The 18,659-nt window shown below is 47.4% G+C and overlaps 2 protein-coding genes across 4 annotated transcripts in view; both read right to left on the bottom strand.

The window, feature by feature from the left end:
• Nucleotides 1–877: 877 nt before the first annotated feature.
• LOC132363289 (putative Dresden prostate carcinoma protein 2) lies at nt 878–6,463 on the bottom strand. Its single transcript, XM_059919275.1, is given in 10 exon segments — nt 878–1,695; nt 1,697–1,732; nt 2,227–2,322; nt 2,755–2,805; nt 3,172–3,201; nt 3,406–3,450; nt 4,457–4,624; nt 4,697–4,701; nt 4,913–5,181; nt 6,421–6,463. Coding segments are annotated over 10 exon segments (777 nt in total). The 3' UTR covers nt 878–1,661.
• The window catches only part of DHDDS (dehydrodolichyl diphosphate synthase subunit), a 27,689-nt gene continuing 14,829 nt past the window's right edge, over nt 5,800–18,659 (bottom strand). Inside the window, exons 7-10 of one of the 3 annotated variants that reach the window (XR_009502208.1) lie at nt 18,151–18,265; nt 15,550–15,657; nt 7,418–8,112; nt 5,800–7,156 (exon numbers count right to left, since the gene is read on the bottom strand). Coding sequence is in view for 2 of the 3 variants with exons in the window: in XM_059916096.1 (XP_059772079.1) it covers nt 7,873–8,112; nt 15,550–15,657; nt 18,151–18,265 (463 nt within the window). In the remaining variant the exon portion in view is untranslated. Of the gene's footprint in view, nt 8,113–15,549; nt 15,658–18,150; nt 18,266–18,659 lie in introns of all 3 variants that reach the window. The other 2 variants (XM_059916096.1, XM_059916103.1) reach the window with 2 other exon arrangements.

The raw sequence follows: 18,659 nt of genomic DNA, 5'->3' as shown, positions 1-18,659 counted from the left end.
TGCATTACACAACATTACACAACTGCATTACACAAAACTCAAAGTTTTGTCTCAAAACTGAAGATCAGAGATAATACACAGAAAACTTATCAATGAAGAGCTTAACTGATATGAAAGCTCTACCGTTTTGACTAAAGGCATAAACAAAGCAACGTAAGATTTTTTTTTAAAATAGCCTCCAATTTACTTTATACCTCTCAAACAATAGAGGTGACCCATGAAAGCAAATTCAAATTGCAAGCATCAATTTATTACAAGTTCTATTTCCTAACAGATAACTTCTTGCTATTTCCCTAGAGGAAAGGGGTTCTCTGCAGCGTCTCCAGAATAAGGCAATCAGCAAAGTCCCCATTAACATCTTTGCTTTTGGAGCTAGAGCAGTTTACAAGCAAGGACAAGAATTTAATCAATTCACAGAAGACTTGCAGGTCTGCTCAACAGCAGGATGCCATCTGCCTTACACATCTTATGGCCAACTGTGTAGACACAGAGGCATTTTCTTCTCGCACAAGGACTATATAGCCATACCTATTAACTTGCTAATTTTACAGAGATTTTAAATGTGAATGAAGTGGAAAGGCTCTTTTACTATCAGCTGCCAGGCCAAAACCTCAGATCTACCAAATACCTGCATTTAAAAATACACTTCAGGTAGTGCTACACAACCAAGTACAGAAACCACTTCTCTGCTCCCAGCCTCTCACCACCAGTCTACTCCTGGGATCTTTCCCAATAGCACTGTGTTCTACAGATGGACCATAAAGACTGACTGTGCACGGAACCTCTACACCTCACACCAGAATGCACCCTGTCCCAAGAGACTTGGAGAAACCAGGCTCCCCCACTCCTGGGAAAAGATTAGAGGCAGCATTCCAAGTCAAACTGTATCCAGCTTTATTAAAGATACTTTTCATAAACAATCATGGTATTTCAGGCAGGACATGGGCAGACAATCGTTAACAGTATACAACAACTTTCAAACTCCCTTTTGCAATGGACTACCAAAATCAGAAAGCCACTATAAAACCCAATGAAGTCTTCATGTGATGCTCTGAACAGGGAAAGTTTAGAGTGAGGGCTGACATTTCACATTTAGTATGTTGTTTAACAACTTTTCACAAGCCGACCCTGACTTTCAGGAAATGGAAATGAAAATGGCAAAAGTATCAATCTGAAGATCCACAATCTAAAAAAGGAACCGCTGCTCTTTTGAGGGACGCCATCTCATTGGTGACAATGCAAAGTCCAGATTGCCTGACATACTGGTAACCAATTTTGGGGGGTCAGGTTCCAACAGGTCTCTGGGTTTAAGGGAGTCAAGTCTATGCTGAAGGTGGAGAGGGAGAAGAGGACATAAAAACTAATTTTAGTTTTTCCACACCACAAGGCGTTTGTGCCAAGGTGGCTACTGTGTGTCAACATCAAGGAACCCCTCCTTCCTGGGAACCAAGAGGAAGTCTCTCAAAACCAGAAGGGAAAGGTGTTTTTTTCCCACATCAATCCAGCTTCAGAGACAATCTATTAGTGACATGTGCTCTTCCCCCAAAAAACAACAATGAAGTGTTCTGTATGCTAACAACATAGCTTAAAAAAAAAAAAAGTAAAACAAAATTCTGCATTTTTATAAAACTTGATAAAAAATAGTATTTCAAACTGTACAGTCACCAGAAGTACACAGTTATCAAAAATGCACACTTCACTTGGCATCTCCAGCACCTTCAGCTTTCTGTGCCTAGAAGAAAAAGACAGATGAATACAATATGTAGACGTGGAAACTATCTTCATTCATATTTCATTTATACCATTTCTTTGCTCCCAGGCCAAAGTTCAGGTTTTAGGTACTTTGACACTGAGACTCAGTACTTCTTTTGAAAATGACTTGGCAGGTAACTTTGCTAAGTCACTTCCCCTCTGGACTTTACTGTAAAATTGGGGAAGGGGGCACACCAGTATTACAAGATCTGAGGTTATTCCCAACTTGAAAACCATGGTGTAGCATGAGTGCAACACCTAAGGACAGGACAAGGCTCATACCACAGCTCTCTTTATTGGACAGCAGAGACTTCAAGAATCCAGATTAAACTCACAGAAAAAAAAAACACAAGCAAACTCCAGACTAAAAGGCACACTTGGAGTGATACAGATGCAAGAAAAAGGCCATAAAAGCTTTTGGGATCATTAACTGATTGAATGGGCAGACTTAACATAAAGTGAAAATAGTTGTACCTGGTCTGTTTTGGCATCTCCGTTTTCTGCAGGGTTATTCCCATCCTTGCCAGCATCAGCTTTCCCCTTTTTCCCTTTGGGTACCTTCTCTCCCTTCTAAAATGGGGAGATGGGGGGAAAAAAGCTGTTTCTCCTCATTTCATATCATCGGGATACAAGTCTACAAAGCTCTGCACAAGTAGGATTGTTTATCAAATATAAGATACGCACATAAACTATATACCCTCCCCCATTCACAAAAACAAGGCCAAATTGTGGTCTTCAATACACGGAATTCTTTATCTGAGTGTAAATAATAGAATAAGACAGCTTAAACACTTGCACTTGTTTAATACCCAAGTGTACAGTTTACTGTAAATTGAAGACAGAGTTCTTGGTTAAAGACCAGTCCTATTAACTTTGTCAAATCTCAACTTTGTGTCAACAGATGAAGTTGTTATATAGCAGGTCTCCCTGTCAGCAACATGGGAAACTGTTCAGGCTTTTATGTAAATCCTAGACACATGTTTCTCTCACTGTCCTACTCACCTTTGCAGGGGCCTTTTTAGGCTTGGGCTCTGGCTTTGGAGGAGCAGGTTTCTTTTATTTGGGGGAGAAAAGGGAAGCAGAGAACATTAGTACAATGGACCAAAGAAAACAACCCACAACCAAACCACAGCACCACTGGCATAGAAGTTTCTCCTACTTTGTAAAGTTTGTGGCGGGCTTTCCATTAGAACTTCATATCTTCAGAAACCCACTCAAGTAACACTTGGAAGTGTCCCACTTTGGCTACAGCCATCACAATTTCAGAACCAGCAAATTCCAAATGGGCAAGAGTCCATAGCAGAGTAAGTCATTCAATACCAGCCACTGACCATAATTCATGGGAAGCAAAGGGAATCGTTTTTCAATGCTTTTTAGCTTCAGGGAATAATATGAAAATTTAAAAGCACACACACTTACAGCAGATAACCTGGCAGATCTTCTCTGTGGCTATTTAAAAAAAAAAATAAAGAAAGTTACAAATAGGACAGTTGAGCCACTTAAAAACAAAAAAGTTTTGGAGCTAAACTCTTCTAGACTATAGGAAGTAAAAAGAGCTTACTGAGGCAAATTCAGGACTATGAATATGGCTAATTACCACTAAAGGAGCCCATAGCTTTGTGAGACTCCAAAAGCAGTGAGAATAAGACTTACTTCATCCTTCACCTTGGTTTTATCTCCTTTAGCATCCCCTTCAGCCTATAAAAAACAAGCAAAGGCTAAGAAAGTTGCAGCTTCTGAAGCAGTTAATGATTCAGTAAACTTAACAAAGTCCTAAAGGGAGAAAAAAAAATCGAAGGGAATCTTGTACACAACTTTCCTAGGACATACAAATCCTCAGTTTGTGGCATCCCCAGCTCCTATGCAAATCCCCGAAGTGCTCAGAAAGCTCTAGGAACGCTCTTAAGTGTCAGCTTCACACCCGGTCTGGCTCATAGCGCGCAGGGACGGCGGGGCCCCGCGAAGCGCGCGCAAAGCTGGAGCGAGGCGCGCGAAGTGCAGCCCGCGCCGCCGCGCCAGGCAGAAGCAACAGCTGCACAAGGAGCAAACAAACCCCTCCGGAGGCGGGGCCCGAGCGCCGTTGCCATGGCAGCCGTCGAGGGCGGGAGACGGGAGGTGCACGCAGCCGGGGGAACTCGTGGGCGGCAGCGGCGCGCACCGGGGCGAGTCTCGTGCGCGGGGGCCGTGGGCGGCGCGCGGTGGAGGTGGGGCCACACTGCGAAGTCCCGCCCCCAGGGAAGAGGGCCCCGCCCCCTCACGGCGGCGGTTTTTTGGCGGCAGCGCGTTCCCCCGCCCGCCAACCCCGAATGCCGCCTTCCCGCCCTTTCGGGTTTGAATTGCCCGCCCGCGGGGAAAGGAGGGGGGGGGAAACCTAGCGATGGGGGGAGGGGGCGCGGGGCGGGCACGTCGAGCCCAAGGGGAGCGGGATAAACAGCCGCCAACATGGCTCCTCCCGCCGCGGCCGCCGCTCCTCCAATATGGCCTCTGGCGCCCGCGGGCAGCCAAGCCGCGCAGGGTTAGCCCGGGGCCGCCTGACACCGCCTCGAGCTACCGCGCCGGGGGGCTGAGCCTGCTCCAGCTCGCCGCTGATTCGCGCTTCCCAAAGCCGGGGAAGCGGCGGCGGCTGCTGCATTGGTGGTGGTGGTGGTGGCGGCGGTGGTGGCGGCGGCGGCGGCCCAGCGCCTGGGGCCCTCGCGCCACGTACCTTTCTCTTGGGCATGGTGGCGACGGCGGCGGGACGTAGGCGCTGGACACGGGGATGCAGTGGCGCGCGGCTTTGGCCAGTCCAGGGGTCGCTCTCGCCTCTTCTTCACACTGCTCGGGCTCCGGGGGGTTTATAAAGTTTTTATAGCGCTGGGAGCCCCGGACCGGTTAGAACCGGATTTCACCTCCCGCCGCCGCTCATTGGCCCAGCTGGGGTCACGTGGGCGGGGTTTAAACTCACCTCCTCTGGAGGGAGTGAGGAGGGGGGTATGGGGGGGAGGGCGCGGGAGACGGCGGCGCGCCTAGGGGGTGGGGGCGCAGTGGGGGAGGCGCGCGTCGAGGGCAATAAATGAGGGAGGGTGGTGCGACTCGGCGGGTTCTGGATTTCGGCTCCCGCCAAGAGCTGGCTTTTGCAAACTACCAAGTTCCTTCCACCTTATGCAACCGAGCTACCCACTTCTCCAAGCCATGCGACACTTAGGGCGCATCTCAGCCGCTTTCCTTCCTGTTCCCGCTGGGGGCCCCAGAAGAAGGGTTTGCTAGGCCTGGCCGCACTGCCCTTCTCCGCTGGAGGCGGGAGGAAGCGCGCGGCTTGGAGGCACAGGCTGCAGTTCCCAGGGCCAAGGCTGACGCTGAAGTGGGGAAAGAGCGGGGAAGCCAGCTCGGTGCAGCCGGACGTGCATCCTTCCAGGCTGCCACTCAGAGGACGCCTCTCGGGCACCTCACCTGGAAGGCGGTCCACTCGAGGTGGGGTAGGGGTTCCAGGGGCAGACTTTACACGCAGAGGTGCCTTTCGGGTGCAGTGGGGCAGGTAGGAGCTGTCCTTTCAGCACCCGTTGCTCAGCCGCCTCCCCAAACACCAACGAAGCCCCCCCAAAGCCTGTCGGGTGGCTGGCTCTCTTAGGTCCTTGTATTCCTGGACCTCAGAACCCCGCCACCGAATGACAGAGAGTGGCGCCAAGAAGGCCTACTAGCACTCCCCTCCCTCTAAGCTTTACCCGCTTCGGAGACATGAATTTCAGCTGCCCCCACCCGATGCAGCCACCAACCCTGGGCGCTACAGACGCAGCTGGCGAAATCCCTCCTTCCTCACTGGCAGGCTGGCTGGCTTCCTTTCACTTGCGCGAGGGAAAAGGAGGGTGGAGGAAAGCGTCCGGGCATTAGGAAACAAGTAGAGGTACAGGTGTTGCAATGGAAAAAGGGCTCTTCAAGTGGCTCCCCCCCCCCCGCCCCCAAAGCTAGGGATCCTGGAGGTAGCCAAGTGCACCTGAGGGAGGTAGACAATTGCTGCAGCAAAACATGATCTTCTGTAGCACTGTTCGCAAACAAGTTTTACATCTAAAAGAATTTTTAAAATTCTATTTGACACCCTAGAGAACTCAACACAATAAATATCCTCAACTGGGGGGGGGTTGGCTCACAGGTGGGAGGACATTTAAATAGGTCTCACCGAGTTTCTTGAGGCAAGGGTTGAGCTGGTTTGTACGAATCACACCGGTAGAAAGCAATCATTGAGAGTTCATATCAACTATTTGCAGCTCTTGTTCCTGAGCAGCAGCGATCCCTCGGCCTCCTCTTTCCACCCCTTACACTGCCTCCTGAGGCAGCCACTCCTCACCCCTCCCCACTGTGTACCTTTCCCAGAATACAGGACCTCAGGCCAAAGATATCAGCCCCATTAATCACCTCTGCTGTACCCCAATCATAGTTAGGGAAAGTCAGACCCAGAAAGGAGGCAGGACTCAACAACCATGCTCACAGGGCAGATTCCATTTGCTGCTTCCAGCCCCTCATTCCCGCCTTAATTGCAGGGCTCTGCATTATAGCCGCATAATTCATGCCTCCCTAATTAAGGCTGTCAACAGCCCCATTGTAAAGCTGGAAAATGTACAGCACCTGCTCTCTGGGAACCCTGTGCCAGGGATTGGTAGTGGGGAGTGCCAGGTGTGTGAGTGGGGGACTTGCCAAAGGGTGCATTGATTGGCTTCTCAATCGCAGTGCCGGGCATTTATGCTTGATTCTGGGAGCAGGGATGATGGCCAAAGGGTCTCTTGTGCCAGGTATCCAGGCACAGAAAGGGGAGGAGACTGGAGTATAGGGAAGTTAGAGGTTTTAAAGAATATGCTCTTAGCACTGCTTCCAAGATCCTACCTCTCCCCTAGAGGGAGGTGCTGGGAAACAGTGTGCAGAAAGTAAAACGGGAAGACTAAACAGAGTAGCCTTTGGTTGGTATTACCCGCTGGTGCTTGCTGCTCTGGGGCACCTGAAGCACAGAGCTGCTCAGACAGCTCTTCAAAGGCACTAATCCTCTCAGCAGCTCTGCAGCGAGGCCTGGCAGGGAGAGGTAAGGAAAAGGACACAGCCCTTGACTCGGCCCTCTTCTCCCTGCTGGGCAACCTTGGCCCTCACAAACTGAGACTCTGCCATGCTGGGAATAAATCGTCTCACGGTCTACTTAGGGGGCCAGGTCAAAAGCTGAGAAAAGCCTCAAAGGCTGTAGAGGTGGGAAGCAGAGTCCGAGATGCTGAGGGCAGGAGGCAGTCAGTTGGGAGAAGTGCTTGCTTCTGTGCTCTTGGTCCTGATGTGATCCAGGGAAGGTGGCCTGTGCTGGATTAGATTCACCAGGGCCTATAGGTCTTCTGTTACCCTGTAGCCATGGAGGGGACCGGTCTCACTGGGGAGTGGAGCCTGGCCCCATGCCCTGCAAGAGGAGGAGAAAAGCTTGTGTGGGCTGAGTCAACAATAGGTAATTGGATTGTAATCACCCGCCTGGCTTCCGTGCACCATTGGGGGCGCTGCTTTCAGTGAGCAGTCAGCACTGTGTGGTGGGAGGGGGTAGAGATTCAATAGCAAATCCCAGGTGGAGAGCCAAGGGGGAGGAGCAGCAGATGGGCAAATTTTCTTTCTGTCTCTCCCTCCCCTTCCTTGCCTAAATAACGCTGGCTGCCTATTAGCTATTTACCAGCAGATCCAAGGTGGGTCCACATCTTTTGTGAAGACTAAGATGGATGGGTAAAGGGCTAAGGTTCTGGGGAGACCTCTTCCCCGAAATTCTTTGTGTTGAAGGATGTGCTGGTGGAAAAAGAAAGTGCACCTAGGAGTACAGGTAGAGGTGGCAATGATGGAAGGGCTGGGGCCCTCTGCTCTCCGAACCTATTCGTGATCAGAGTTTGACCTGGATCAGAGTTTAGGTTTAGTGTACTTGTGAGAGACTCTCACCCTCAACCCTCACCAGGGGCACTGTCCCAGGCAGCCCAAAGATATCTATGGCCAGCAAACCTGGCCTCTGGGGCTCCCTTGCCAAGCAAAGGAAACACAATTCATCATCAGGAGGGAGGTACCTTTCACCAAGAAAAGAAAGGGGAGTGGGGCCCTAGAGGCAGAGGGCAGGGCAAAGTGGCAGGAGGCCAGCCTCACTCAGGCTGATGCAGTGCCCAGACGTGCCAGCCAGTCAGCCCGCTTGAGTTCTAAGGCCTGCAGGAAGCCTTGGACCCGCTCTTCTCGTCTGGCTGAGAGTTTGTGCAAGCGTGTCCGTCGGAGCTGGGCGTCCCCACTGGCCTGGAGCCCCTCTTGCAGCAGCTGTTCTGTCACTGCAGCCTGGTCCCTCTCCAGCTGCTGCCTCTTCCGATCCTCTGCATACATGTCTCGGGCCTTCTGCTAGAGAAAAGTGGGGATTGGGGTGGGGAGATCATTTTTAGGCGTGGGTGGAATTGGGATGGAGGAGGTAGGGGTGGGGCACAGGACAGGCCAAGTTAAGTGGAACAGTGGGAAGTCTGTAGCAGATTTGGAAAGATCTGGGAGTAGGTGTGCAATGGGTGGTGCCCATGTTGTATAGGCAGGGCAGTGGCAGTTCTGGATCCATCTTGGTTTGTTTTGGGTGGGAGTTTCTGTATTTCTTGAAATTCTTCTCAGGTTTGCACTTGGAAGGGAACAAGACAAATGTGGGTGTGACTTCTGGTTCCCCCACCACCTAGCTTTGTGGCTTTGGGCAAATCCTCTCCTAACCTCACTTCTTCATCTGTAAAGCGGGGGTTGTGCCTACCTTGAAGAGTGGTTTTAAGGATTAGAGATAATATATGCAAAACCCCTCCAGCATATTAGCAGGCTCTCAAACAGAAACAGCAATTTTACAAGTTATTACTGCCTATTCTCTGATGCAAGGAAGGTTCTATTCCTGCCTGGGGCATATCCAGTGGGTCATTTCTTTGGTTTCCCAGGTCACGCTAAGGGTGCCATCCTCCCAACTCCCTAAAGTTATCTTTCAGACTTTGGATCCAGAACTGCCTCTCATATGGAGACCAGGCTGACTCGCCCAGCAAATGACCCTCCTGTGAACATTATGAGAAGCAGGTTCAGCTTTCTTAAGCCACTTACTTCATCCTGCCTCTAGAATAGGCACTAGTGTCCATAGTCCACATTTTCTGTTAGAAAAATGAACCCCTGAAGGCTCAGTGAAACCCTCAGGCTCCTGGAACCAGTTCTGACACCAGGTAAGTGATTATATTCCTTGGCAGCACTTCTCATACCCTGTGTGTCTTCAGACAAACCATAAACTCCTAGAGGACAGAGACTGTGGCTTTTCCTTTCTGGCACTTGGGGCACCCTGTACGTGTGAAGTGCTCAGTACGCTGACCGTATGATCCCAGGAGGACACGGAGGATGCTCCTGGCACAGAAGGGGAAAACCCTTTTGGAGCAGAACCAAGGCCTTGCTGTGCCTCACTGATGCTCTCTGCTCCTGCCACTCTAACAGGCTGCAGAACCTTAGCACCAGAGTCCCTCCTGCCAAACCTATTCCATGTGTGAGAAACTCCCATTTTGCTGCCGATTTGGTATCCTATACCCTTTGTGACCCTTACCATATTCTACCTTGTACTGTGGTATCTGGGTACCTGTCTGTGTCCTACTCAGCCTGTGAACACCTGGATTGCTTTGTTTTAATCCTTTAAGGAATATCTTACATGTACACAAGCACTTCATCTATTGTCTCACTTGACCCTCCCAAAAGAGCTAGGGAGGTACTTTCTATCTGCTGGAGACAGACATGGAGGTTCAGTGTAGGGACGTGATTTGCTAGGGTCTCTCAGCAATAAAGACTTACTGCATGAATAAAGATGACAAATGAAGAATCTGGAAAATCCCCCCTCCAGGCTGTTGAAAGATCCAAGGCATTCAAGGGTACTCTTCTGCTATGATAACGAACTCCCATATGGAGCTATGAAGACTAAAACAAGCTTAAAAAGTTGCTGCTAAGGGTCTTCATCTTGTTAGAAGGGCTTCTTCCTGGCCTTAGTCAGGAGGAACCCTGGGTCCTACATACAAGACTTTATTGGGGGTATGAAAATGCACAGGACGTAGTCACCGCGATCCATGTGCTTACAGGCTGAGTAGGACACAGAGATGCACCCAAATACCATAATACAAGGTGGAATGTGGTAAGGATCATCATGGAGGTAAGAGAAAGGGCCATGCAGTTCAGAGGAAAGAAACTGTGGTTGATGAAGTTCAAGGGGACAGTGAAATCTCATGGGCAGGCAGAATCTGAGCTGAGCTTTAACCAATGGGGAAGATTCAGATAAAGGTAGAGTGTATGGGGGCAGGAGAATATCAGGCGGGGGAATAATGGGCAAAGACTCAGGAAATCAAAGAGCGTGATCAGGCCAGTTTGAGTCTGCCTGGAATAATGGGGTTTGAGAAATTTCTGTCCAGAGGACTCCCTCACCTCTCCAAGCCTATTTCTTCATCTGCAAAATGGGGATGATAGTGTCCATCTCACTGGGTGGTTTGAGGAAAAATGAGATAATAAGTGCCCAATCTGGTGCCTGGCTATTAACAGTTAGCCCTTCTTCTGTCACCACTGCTTGTGGCTAGGGCTAAGTAGGCTAAGTCCTGGCTGAACAGAAAGGATGAGGGCACCGAGCCACAGAAGGAGGAAATGCGGAGCTGGTTAAAATTGCTCCATGAGGCTCAGGATTTTTCCAAATGGCAGCCCTAGACTGAGTGCTGAGCAGGGAGGCTGCAGCCAAGCAGATCCTGGCCCCTAATTTGCCAGGAATCAGCGATTCACTGTTAGGACGACAGAGTCAGGGGAGCTCGTAAAGACCATCAGCTCTAGCCTTCTCATTGTACAGACAAGGACACCAAGGCTGAGGTGCGGAGGGGCTTGGCCTAGGTCACACAGTGGGTTGAAGTTTCCTTGGTTTCTCCACTAAGATAACTTCTTGAAAGATCTTTGGGAAATGTGTTTCGTGCCTCTGGATAAGCTGTACTTTCTAGGGGTGGAGTGGGGAACCAGTGGCCTGCATGTGGGCACCTCTGTGCAACCTCCACATGGTCTGGATCTACCTCCCTATCTCAAAGGTGTTGTAAGTTCTTCTCAGGTACTCAGCCTCTGAAAATCTAGGCTAATGGAAGTCCTAATAGTCAATTTCTCTCTCCCTGACCATACTGTCTACTCTCCCTGTATAATGACCAATCAGGGGAGAGGGCGTTAATAATTACCTTAGACACTTCTTATGCAGACCTTATGTGGTCTTGGTGTAAGGGCTCCAAGGAGCTCGTTTTGAGAAATGGGGCCCTAACCTATTAATATAAATCTCTCCTGGGCATTAAGCCTCTCTGCTCTTGTTCTCTCCTCAGCCGAATTAGGGAACAAGATGTAATAGCCCCCCCCCAAAAAAAAAGTAATAGCCCCTCCAGTATATAAACCCTCAAGTCCTCTGACCTCACTGGGGCATGGAGAGGATTCAGGTCTTGGGTTTCAAAACATTCATTAGTTAATGACAAGTCTTCCCATAAGTTCCCATTTGCCACAATCAATATGCCCAGGTCAGTAGCATGGGGGGGTGCATTTCTGAGGGTTGTTAGAGACAGTACCTCTTGCTGGAAACATGATGTTTTGACGAGCACCCAGAGTCTCCCTGCTAAGGGAACTGTACTGGTGATGGGATGAGCGGGGTGCTAAGTGTCCGTGGTTTTTCTGGAGACAGATGAAGTCTGAAGAGCCCAGAGACATACACGGTGAACGATATAGGCCACCAGTCTCTGAAAATGAACTCTGTTCCAGCGCTTTTAGTGTATTAGCTTACTGAAGACTTATCACAAACCTGTGAGGCAGGTATTATTATTATCATTACTCCTCTCATTTTACAGATGAGAAAAGTGATTCTCTGAAGGGTTAAGTAATTGCCCAGTCAGTCACACAGCTAGAAGGCAGTGCCATGACTCAAAGTCAGGAATGTCTGAGACAATAGCTGAAGTTTTAAACTTCTCTTGAGAAGAAGGTAGTGACTACCTGAAGAGCACTAGAAATAAAATGGATGATTGTTCCACCCTGGCGTTTAACCTCTGACAAATGCATCAAAGGAAGTTTAGTGGGAATATGTATATTCTCCCTCTATATCATTACAGATTAAGTGGACCGAACACTTATTCCTCATCTCTGTCAATGATCTCCCCATGGACCTACCATCCATGCAGCCTGTAACTGAGGATCAGTGGCCCTGTACTGCTGCCCACCCCTTCCTTGCCCTGATTTTGTATCTGTCCTACTGTGTCATAGTCAAGATTTCTTCCATTTGCCAGCCCCCATTCTGTAAGACTGATGGGTGACCACCTGGAAACTGCCATGGTCCCTTCAGATACCAAGGTCTAGCCTCCAACAAGTTGTAGCTGAGTCCCTGTTTCCATTAGCATCCATCAGCTGCCTTCATCCCAGTGAGCTACTATAGATCAAGAACCCAACTCCCTGCCCTGGCTTCCTGCAGGGAATGGGGACATACTGGGCTGGGCTTAGAGACAGAGCAGCTCAGAATTTAACAATGGGAATTTGGGAGATGGGGCAAGAACGCAGATGTGGAGGCAGAATACCAAAGGGTATGGGAACAAGGAACTGTGAAGAGTCCAATTTGGTGATGATACAGGATACATACAAGGGAGATATTAGAAAGATCAGCTCTCTGGTCTGAGGCCAAACTGGCCAGGATGTTGTCAGTCTGGATTGTACGCTTAGTGCTTCTGCTGAGGTGCTAAGATTTCTAGAAACAGAGTTTGAGGGCTCCTGGGTAGAGGAAATCTGGCCAAAACCCCTATGAGGTCTGCTGAAAAAAGGTTCAGGGCAGTCAATATCTCTGTTATTACTTTGGTTTCCTCACTCTAAAAATGGGGGCAATTAATAATAGTATGTACCTTATAGAACTACATAGAATCTAAGTAAAAGGATGCCTGACACGTAAGAACGCAATAAATGTTTGAAATTATGATTCTCAGGTACCAAATGAAACTCTTAATGGCTGTCCTCAAACACGCTCCACCCCATCCTAGGAAACAGCAGAGCCATCTACCCAGATGCCCAGGCCAAAACCTAAATGTTTTGGTTCCTAATAACATTAACATTTGTACTCATTTGTTTTATCCTACAAGATGCATAAAAGAGTTTCAGAGTTACATCATCAACATTACCACTAATAAACCTCTTAAGTAATGTTTAAGTTAGCTTTCCAGTTTGTATTATCCTTAGAATATATCCCACTAAAAATGTATAGTCAGAGAACTATGTTCAGGTAACTGGAATTAATCCCTTTCTCTGGGGGTTATATTATCAACTTAGTTTCATTTGTTTCTGTTTTAACTTTTGTTTTGCCTCCATCTCAGTCCACTCAGCCCTCCCCTTCTCTACAGCTGCCACCCCACCTCGAGGCACATTCTCCCACCTGGACTACTGTAGAAGTTTGGTCTCTGACTCCTGCCCTCTGAAAATCCTGAGTGATTTTTACAAAATGTAAATCAGATCCTGTCACTCCCCTGATCAGAAGTCTTCAGATGTGCCATCATGGCCTACAAGGCCCTCAGTGATCAGAGGCCTGACTCCTACCCAGCCTCATCCCACATCCTTCTCCCTCATGCGTGCTGGCCTCTTTCTTTGTTCTTCCAAGACCTAAACTTTATAACTTTAGTATCCTTGCCCTTGCTGCTCCCTCTGCAGAGAATAATTCTTTCCCCCTGGATTTTTACCCGTCTGGCTCCTTCTCATCTTTAATATAATGGCTTAAAAAAGACCTCCTTAGAGAGGCCTTCCTTGACTGCTTTATTCAGCACCTCCTGCTCTCTTCATTACTTTCTAGCATATCACCCTGTTTTCTTCATTGCCTTATTACAATCTGAAATTATTGTATATACTTGTTTACTTATTATCTGTCTCCTCAAGTAAAAATATAAGCTCCATGAAGGTACGGATCTTGTCTGGCCAACTAACTGCTTGACTCTCTTGTGCCTAATACTAACATAGTGCCTGACTCAGACCAGGTACTCAGTAATAGACATTTATGAAATGAGTGAAACTTGAGGTAATTCCTCCGATAGCCATGTGGGAAAGTATCTGAGAAACCTGAAATTACTAAAAGACTTCTGAGCAGCCAACTTAGAGACAAGAATATCCATACACAAAAGCTCGTGCACCAAGATCCTCTGGGCTTCATGCAAGGCCAGTTTACTCTCACTTTACAGACATAACTCTAACAAGCTTGGATGCCTGGTTTCCTTGCCTGTAGCTGATTTAAAACTAGAAATAGGAAGAGAAGGGAAGAAGGGATGCTGTCAAAATTAGCCATTGACCATATACAAGAAATCCCAAAGCCAAGTATTTTGAGACAATCTAGCTTAGAGAAAGAGTCCCACCCTTCAAGGCCATCCTGCACAGTGAAGTTACTTCAAGATGGCAGTTACTAACAATATTATCGTTATCAGCATCATTAGAATGTGATTATTCTAATCATCATCATTATTAGCAAGTGCCTGGTATACAGAAGGTGTTAATGAATTATGCACAAGACCTGTTTCAGAAAGTTTTCTATCAAAATAGGATTAAAAAATGTTTTAGTTCTTAAAGGGAGACTTGGTCATGCGGAAAAATCTGATATTCAATCCTGACAGTGGACAATTGAGACTTTGCTGTTTTTCCTTTTACTTGAACTCAACTTCCTTTTTCAATTTCCTCATATTCTGAGACTAAATGATCAAGCACATGACCAAACCGTCATGATTTGATTGACTTATTCCAGGAGTTCTGGACTTGGGATTCATGGAACGATTTCGGGAGTTATGTGAACCCCCAGAAGTAGTTTATGTGTTTCAGGGATTAATGTAATTCTATGCAAAATGCCATGTGTTAGAGTGATCTTTGCAATTCTTCTAGGGAAATGGTCTACGGCTTTCGTTAGCTTCTCCAAGGAGTCTGCGATGCCAAGGGGACCGAAAAGCCCTGACTTACATCATTATTTCCTCCTGGCCATTATCTCTCCAGACTCAAGAAGCAGCACCAGCTTTGGTTTTAAAATTCTGTGACCTTGGGACAGTTACCCTGCCCCTCTGTTGCCATATCTGAAAAACAAGGACACCAAGCCTGCTGGATTGCTGGAAGGGTTAAATAAGAAAACTTACATGAAAACACCAAAGTGCCTTAGTAGACCCTCAATACGTTAGCTGCCACCACCACACACACTGCCATTATTATTAAGAGTCCTAATCAGACGTAGGTGACTCTGCCTCCTAATGAAACCTGTTTCAAGATCTGGTGATCAAAACTGAAAGCAGAACTTCAAGTCTTGGTAGAACACGGTTTCATACAACAGAAAGACAGTGCTATTTCATTTTTAATCCCTCTGGAAGCGTCTTGGATTTTGTATACTTCCACTTCTACAATCTTTTATTAGGCTAATTCCTTCAGGGAATAATGGCCAATCTCTCTGAGAAGCCTTTCCTGGGTTTCCATAGTAAAGAGATTAAAGATTTATAACTTGAATCCCAGTTCCGTCTTTTATTGGTTATGTGTCCTTAGCTAAATAATTTTGATTTACTCATTTGCACAAATGGGGCTAATAATACCTAGCTCATTGGGTTCTTGGGAACATTGAATGAGATAGTGCACATAAACTGTTCACAGTGCCTGACACATAGTAAATACTCAGTAAGTGGTAGCTACTCATCATTATCATTACCATGATTATTAGCAAGTGCCTGACATATATAGCCGTGGGTGGTCAATCAATGCTAACCTTTTCTTCCATTCCATCCAGTCAGGCCAGCCCTGAACTCTTACCTGAAGCATGCTATGGTTCATCTGGAACTGCAGGATGGCCTCACAGAGGTTCCAAAACGTGTATTCTGGCCACAGAACAGGCTGGAACACCAAGCAGGAGTGGGAGGTCTGGGAAAGGTGGGGAAGGAAGAGAGTATGGTTTAATAACGTTACTGGAACATATCCCTGGTCAGGCTCCAAAGAAAGAGCAGGCTGATCACACCCAGAGATGAGGTTGGACAGGCATCCTGAGCTGCAGCTGCTGCTGCCAGCCCGGATTCACTCACTAATAGGGGGACGGGTCATCTGAGGCAGTAAAATCACCTGCCTGTAGCAAGGCAGAACTAAAGCGAGACTAGATCAACATTTCCACCAGGATTTTTCTAAGCCAATTTTAGGACTATGAAATAACATCTAGATTATGTTATTGGCTCTTGGCCCTTAGAGGTCATCTGGGAGACACAGTGTCTGATAAAAGTCAGCAATGAACAAGTGGTAGCTGCCACTGTTATTTTTAAGTAGCAGAGTGTGGGACAATGGTTAAGAGCATGGGCTCTGGGGCCAGACTGCCTGGCTTTGAATTCTGGCTCCACCGTTTACCATCTAGTTGACCTCAGGCAAGTTGCTTAACTTCTCTGGGCCTCAGTGTCCTCAACTGTAAAACTGGGTGATAAGAATAACTAGTTTTTAAGGTACTGTGAAAATTTAACAAGATAACATACATAAAGCAGAGCACAGAGCTGGGTGAACTTTTAACAATAATCACTGATATAAGACTCCCTTTTGGAACATTCTTGACAGCCACTGCTTGACACCTTTAGTGGTGAGGAATTCAGTGCCTCAAGGGGGATAACTTTAGCTGTCAGATAGCTCATTAAGTTAAACCAATGTCACCTACCAAGGTCTCAGGTCTTTTCTCTGGAACAACTTTATTTCTTCTTCAAAGTGACATTCTTTCAAATATTTGAAGGCTAGCTTAGAGCTGCCTGTTATCTGTTCCCAAGGTTGTAATGACTTGTTCAGTTTGTCTTTTCCAACAAACTCTAAGTTTTAAAATAGTAAGGATCGGGTTTCCCTGGTGGCGCAGTGGTTAAGAATCCGCCTGCCAATGCAGGAGACACGGGTTCGAGCCCTGGTCCGGGAAGATCCCACATGCCTCGGAGCAACTAAGCCCATGCGCCACAACTACTGAAGCCCGCGCACCTAGAGCCCGTGCTCCGCAACAAGAGAAGCCACCACAATGAGAAGCCCACACACTGCAACAAAGAGTAGCCCCTGCTTGCGGCAACTAGAGAAAGCCCACGCACAGCAACAAAGACCCAACGCAGCCATAAATAAGTAAGTTAATAAATAAATAAATGATAGTAGGGATTATTTCTAACTTGGTTACTGCCATATTCCCGGCACAAAGGAGGAACTCAATATTTTTTTTCCCAAGAGAATAAACTATCACCATTCTTCTCTTTTCCAGACCATTATTCTTCACTCATTCCTTATAGCAGCAGTCCCCAACCTTTTTGGTGCCAGGGACTGGTTTCGTGGAAGACAATTTTTCCATGGACAGCGTGGGGTGGGGGGATGGATGGATGGTTCAGGCGGGAATGCGAGCGATGGGGAGCGGCAGATGAAGCTCCGCTTGCTCGCCCGCTGCTCACCTCCTGCTGTGCGGCCCGGTTTCTAACAGGCCGCAGGCTGGTAGTGGTCCACGGCCCAGGGGTTGGGGACCCCTGCCTTATAGGACATGAGCTTCAGACTCCTTGCCATCCAGGTTGGCCTCTTCTGCTAAGTCCTCTAGTTTACCAGTGCAATCTCTTAAAACTCAGTACCCAGAAGTAAACTCTCCAGACGTAATCTGACCAGCAGAATGGGCCATAAAACCACAAGCTGCACATTATACTGCTTTCAATATAGCCAAAGACTAAAAGTATCTTCAGTAGCTAAATCTTGTTAGTTCACTCTTAAGACTATGGTCCATTAAAATTTCCAGAACTTTACCATGTGAATTGCTTCCAAGCCGAGTTTCTCCCTTCAGCCTCTCCTTGAACAAGATTTCCCCCAGCCAAGTGCTACCCAGGGGCCAAGTTAACAGATGATGGAGATTTTCAAGCAAAGACAAACTTATTTGGATATGGGCTTTTAGAGAACTACCTACACTGGGATAACTGAGCTGAGAGGCAATGGCAGGCCCCGAAGAAAGAGTTTGCATACAGTTTATATCTCCTGTGGCCTGTGCTTGTGTAGATGCAGCCCTTTATTCTAAAGGTGAGAAATCAGTAAACGCAAGGCAAGGTTCTAGCCCAGAGGTGCTGGGTGACATGGCAGGTTACCAGGGCAGGAGTTTATGCTCAGGGACCTAAGGCAGAAGTCCAGTTCCTTGAAGAGAGGTACAAGTAAAGCTTTCACCACAGCTGGATAGCCTTGATTTTTCCCCTGGGCACTTTAGACAGCAAGAACTACACAGGCTCACAAAGCCAGGGACAGATGAGGAAGGGACAGCAAAAGTTACCAGGCACAGCCTGGAGACATTTCTCTGGATTTTAGCTGACCCTCCAACCTGTTTTGTGGGTGCAGTCACAGTTTTCAGTTTCGACACAAACAGAACAATGGTTGGAAACGACCTACCTGCCAGAGGAGAAAGTCGCTGAGCCTCACTTCCCCAGAAGTCCGTATCAAGATGTCAGGATGAGGAGAGTGGTTGGTATAGAGGCACTTATCCAGCAGAGACTCAGAGACATCGCTAAGGTGAGTGGGGAAGAGACAAAGATAAGTCCACATCTCTTTTTGGATTATTCTCATGGTGAACTTCCTTACATAAAGCTTCCCAGTTTATAGAACACCATCAAATACATTAGCCAATACTACCTGGTATGTAGAAGGCCCTCAGCAAATGCTTGATAAATTAATGAATGGTTTCAATCCTCACAACTACATTAGGTACTTCTATCCTCACTTTATAGATAAGGAAACTGAGGCTCAGAGAAGATGAAAAATTTGCCCAAAGCCATTTAGTTGCAGCCTAAAACCAGATGCACCCACCAGAATATGTGTTGTCCTTCACTTAAAACATCTTGTTTTTAAAATGGATACACCTTATGACCCTGCAATTTGATGAAATACTATGCAACTGTTTT

Source organism: Balaenoptera ricei, chromosome 1 (genome assembly GCF_028023285.1).
Source record: "Balaenoptera ricei isolate mBalRic1 chromosome 1, mBalRic1.hap2, whole genome shotgun sequence".
In the NCBI taxonomy this organism is placed as follows: domain Eukaryota; kingdom Metazoa; phylum Chordata; class Mammalia; order Artiodactyla; family Balaenopteridae; genus Balaenoptera; species Balaenoptera ricei.
Note: the sequence above shows the minus strand (reverse complement) of the source record. Positions and strands in the feature narration are given on the sequence as shown.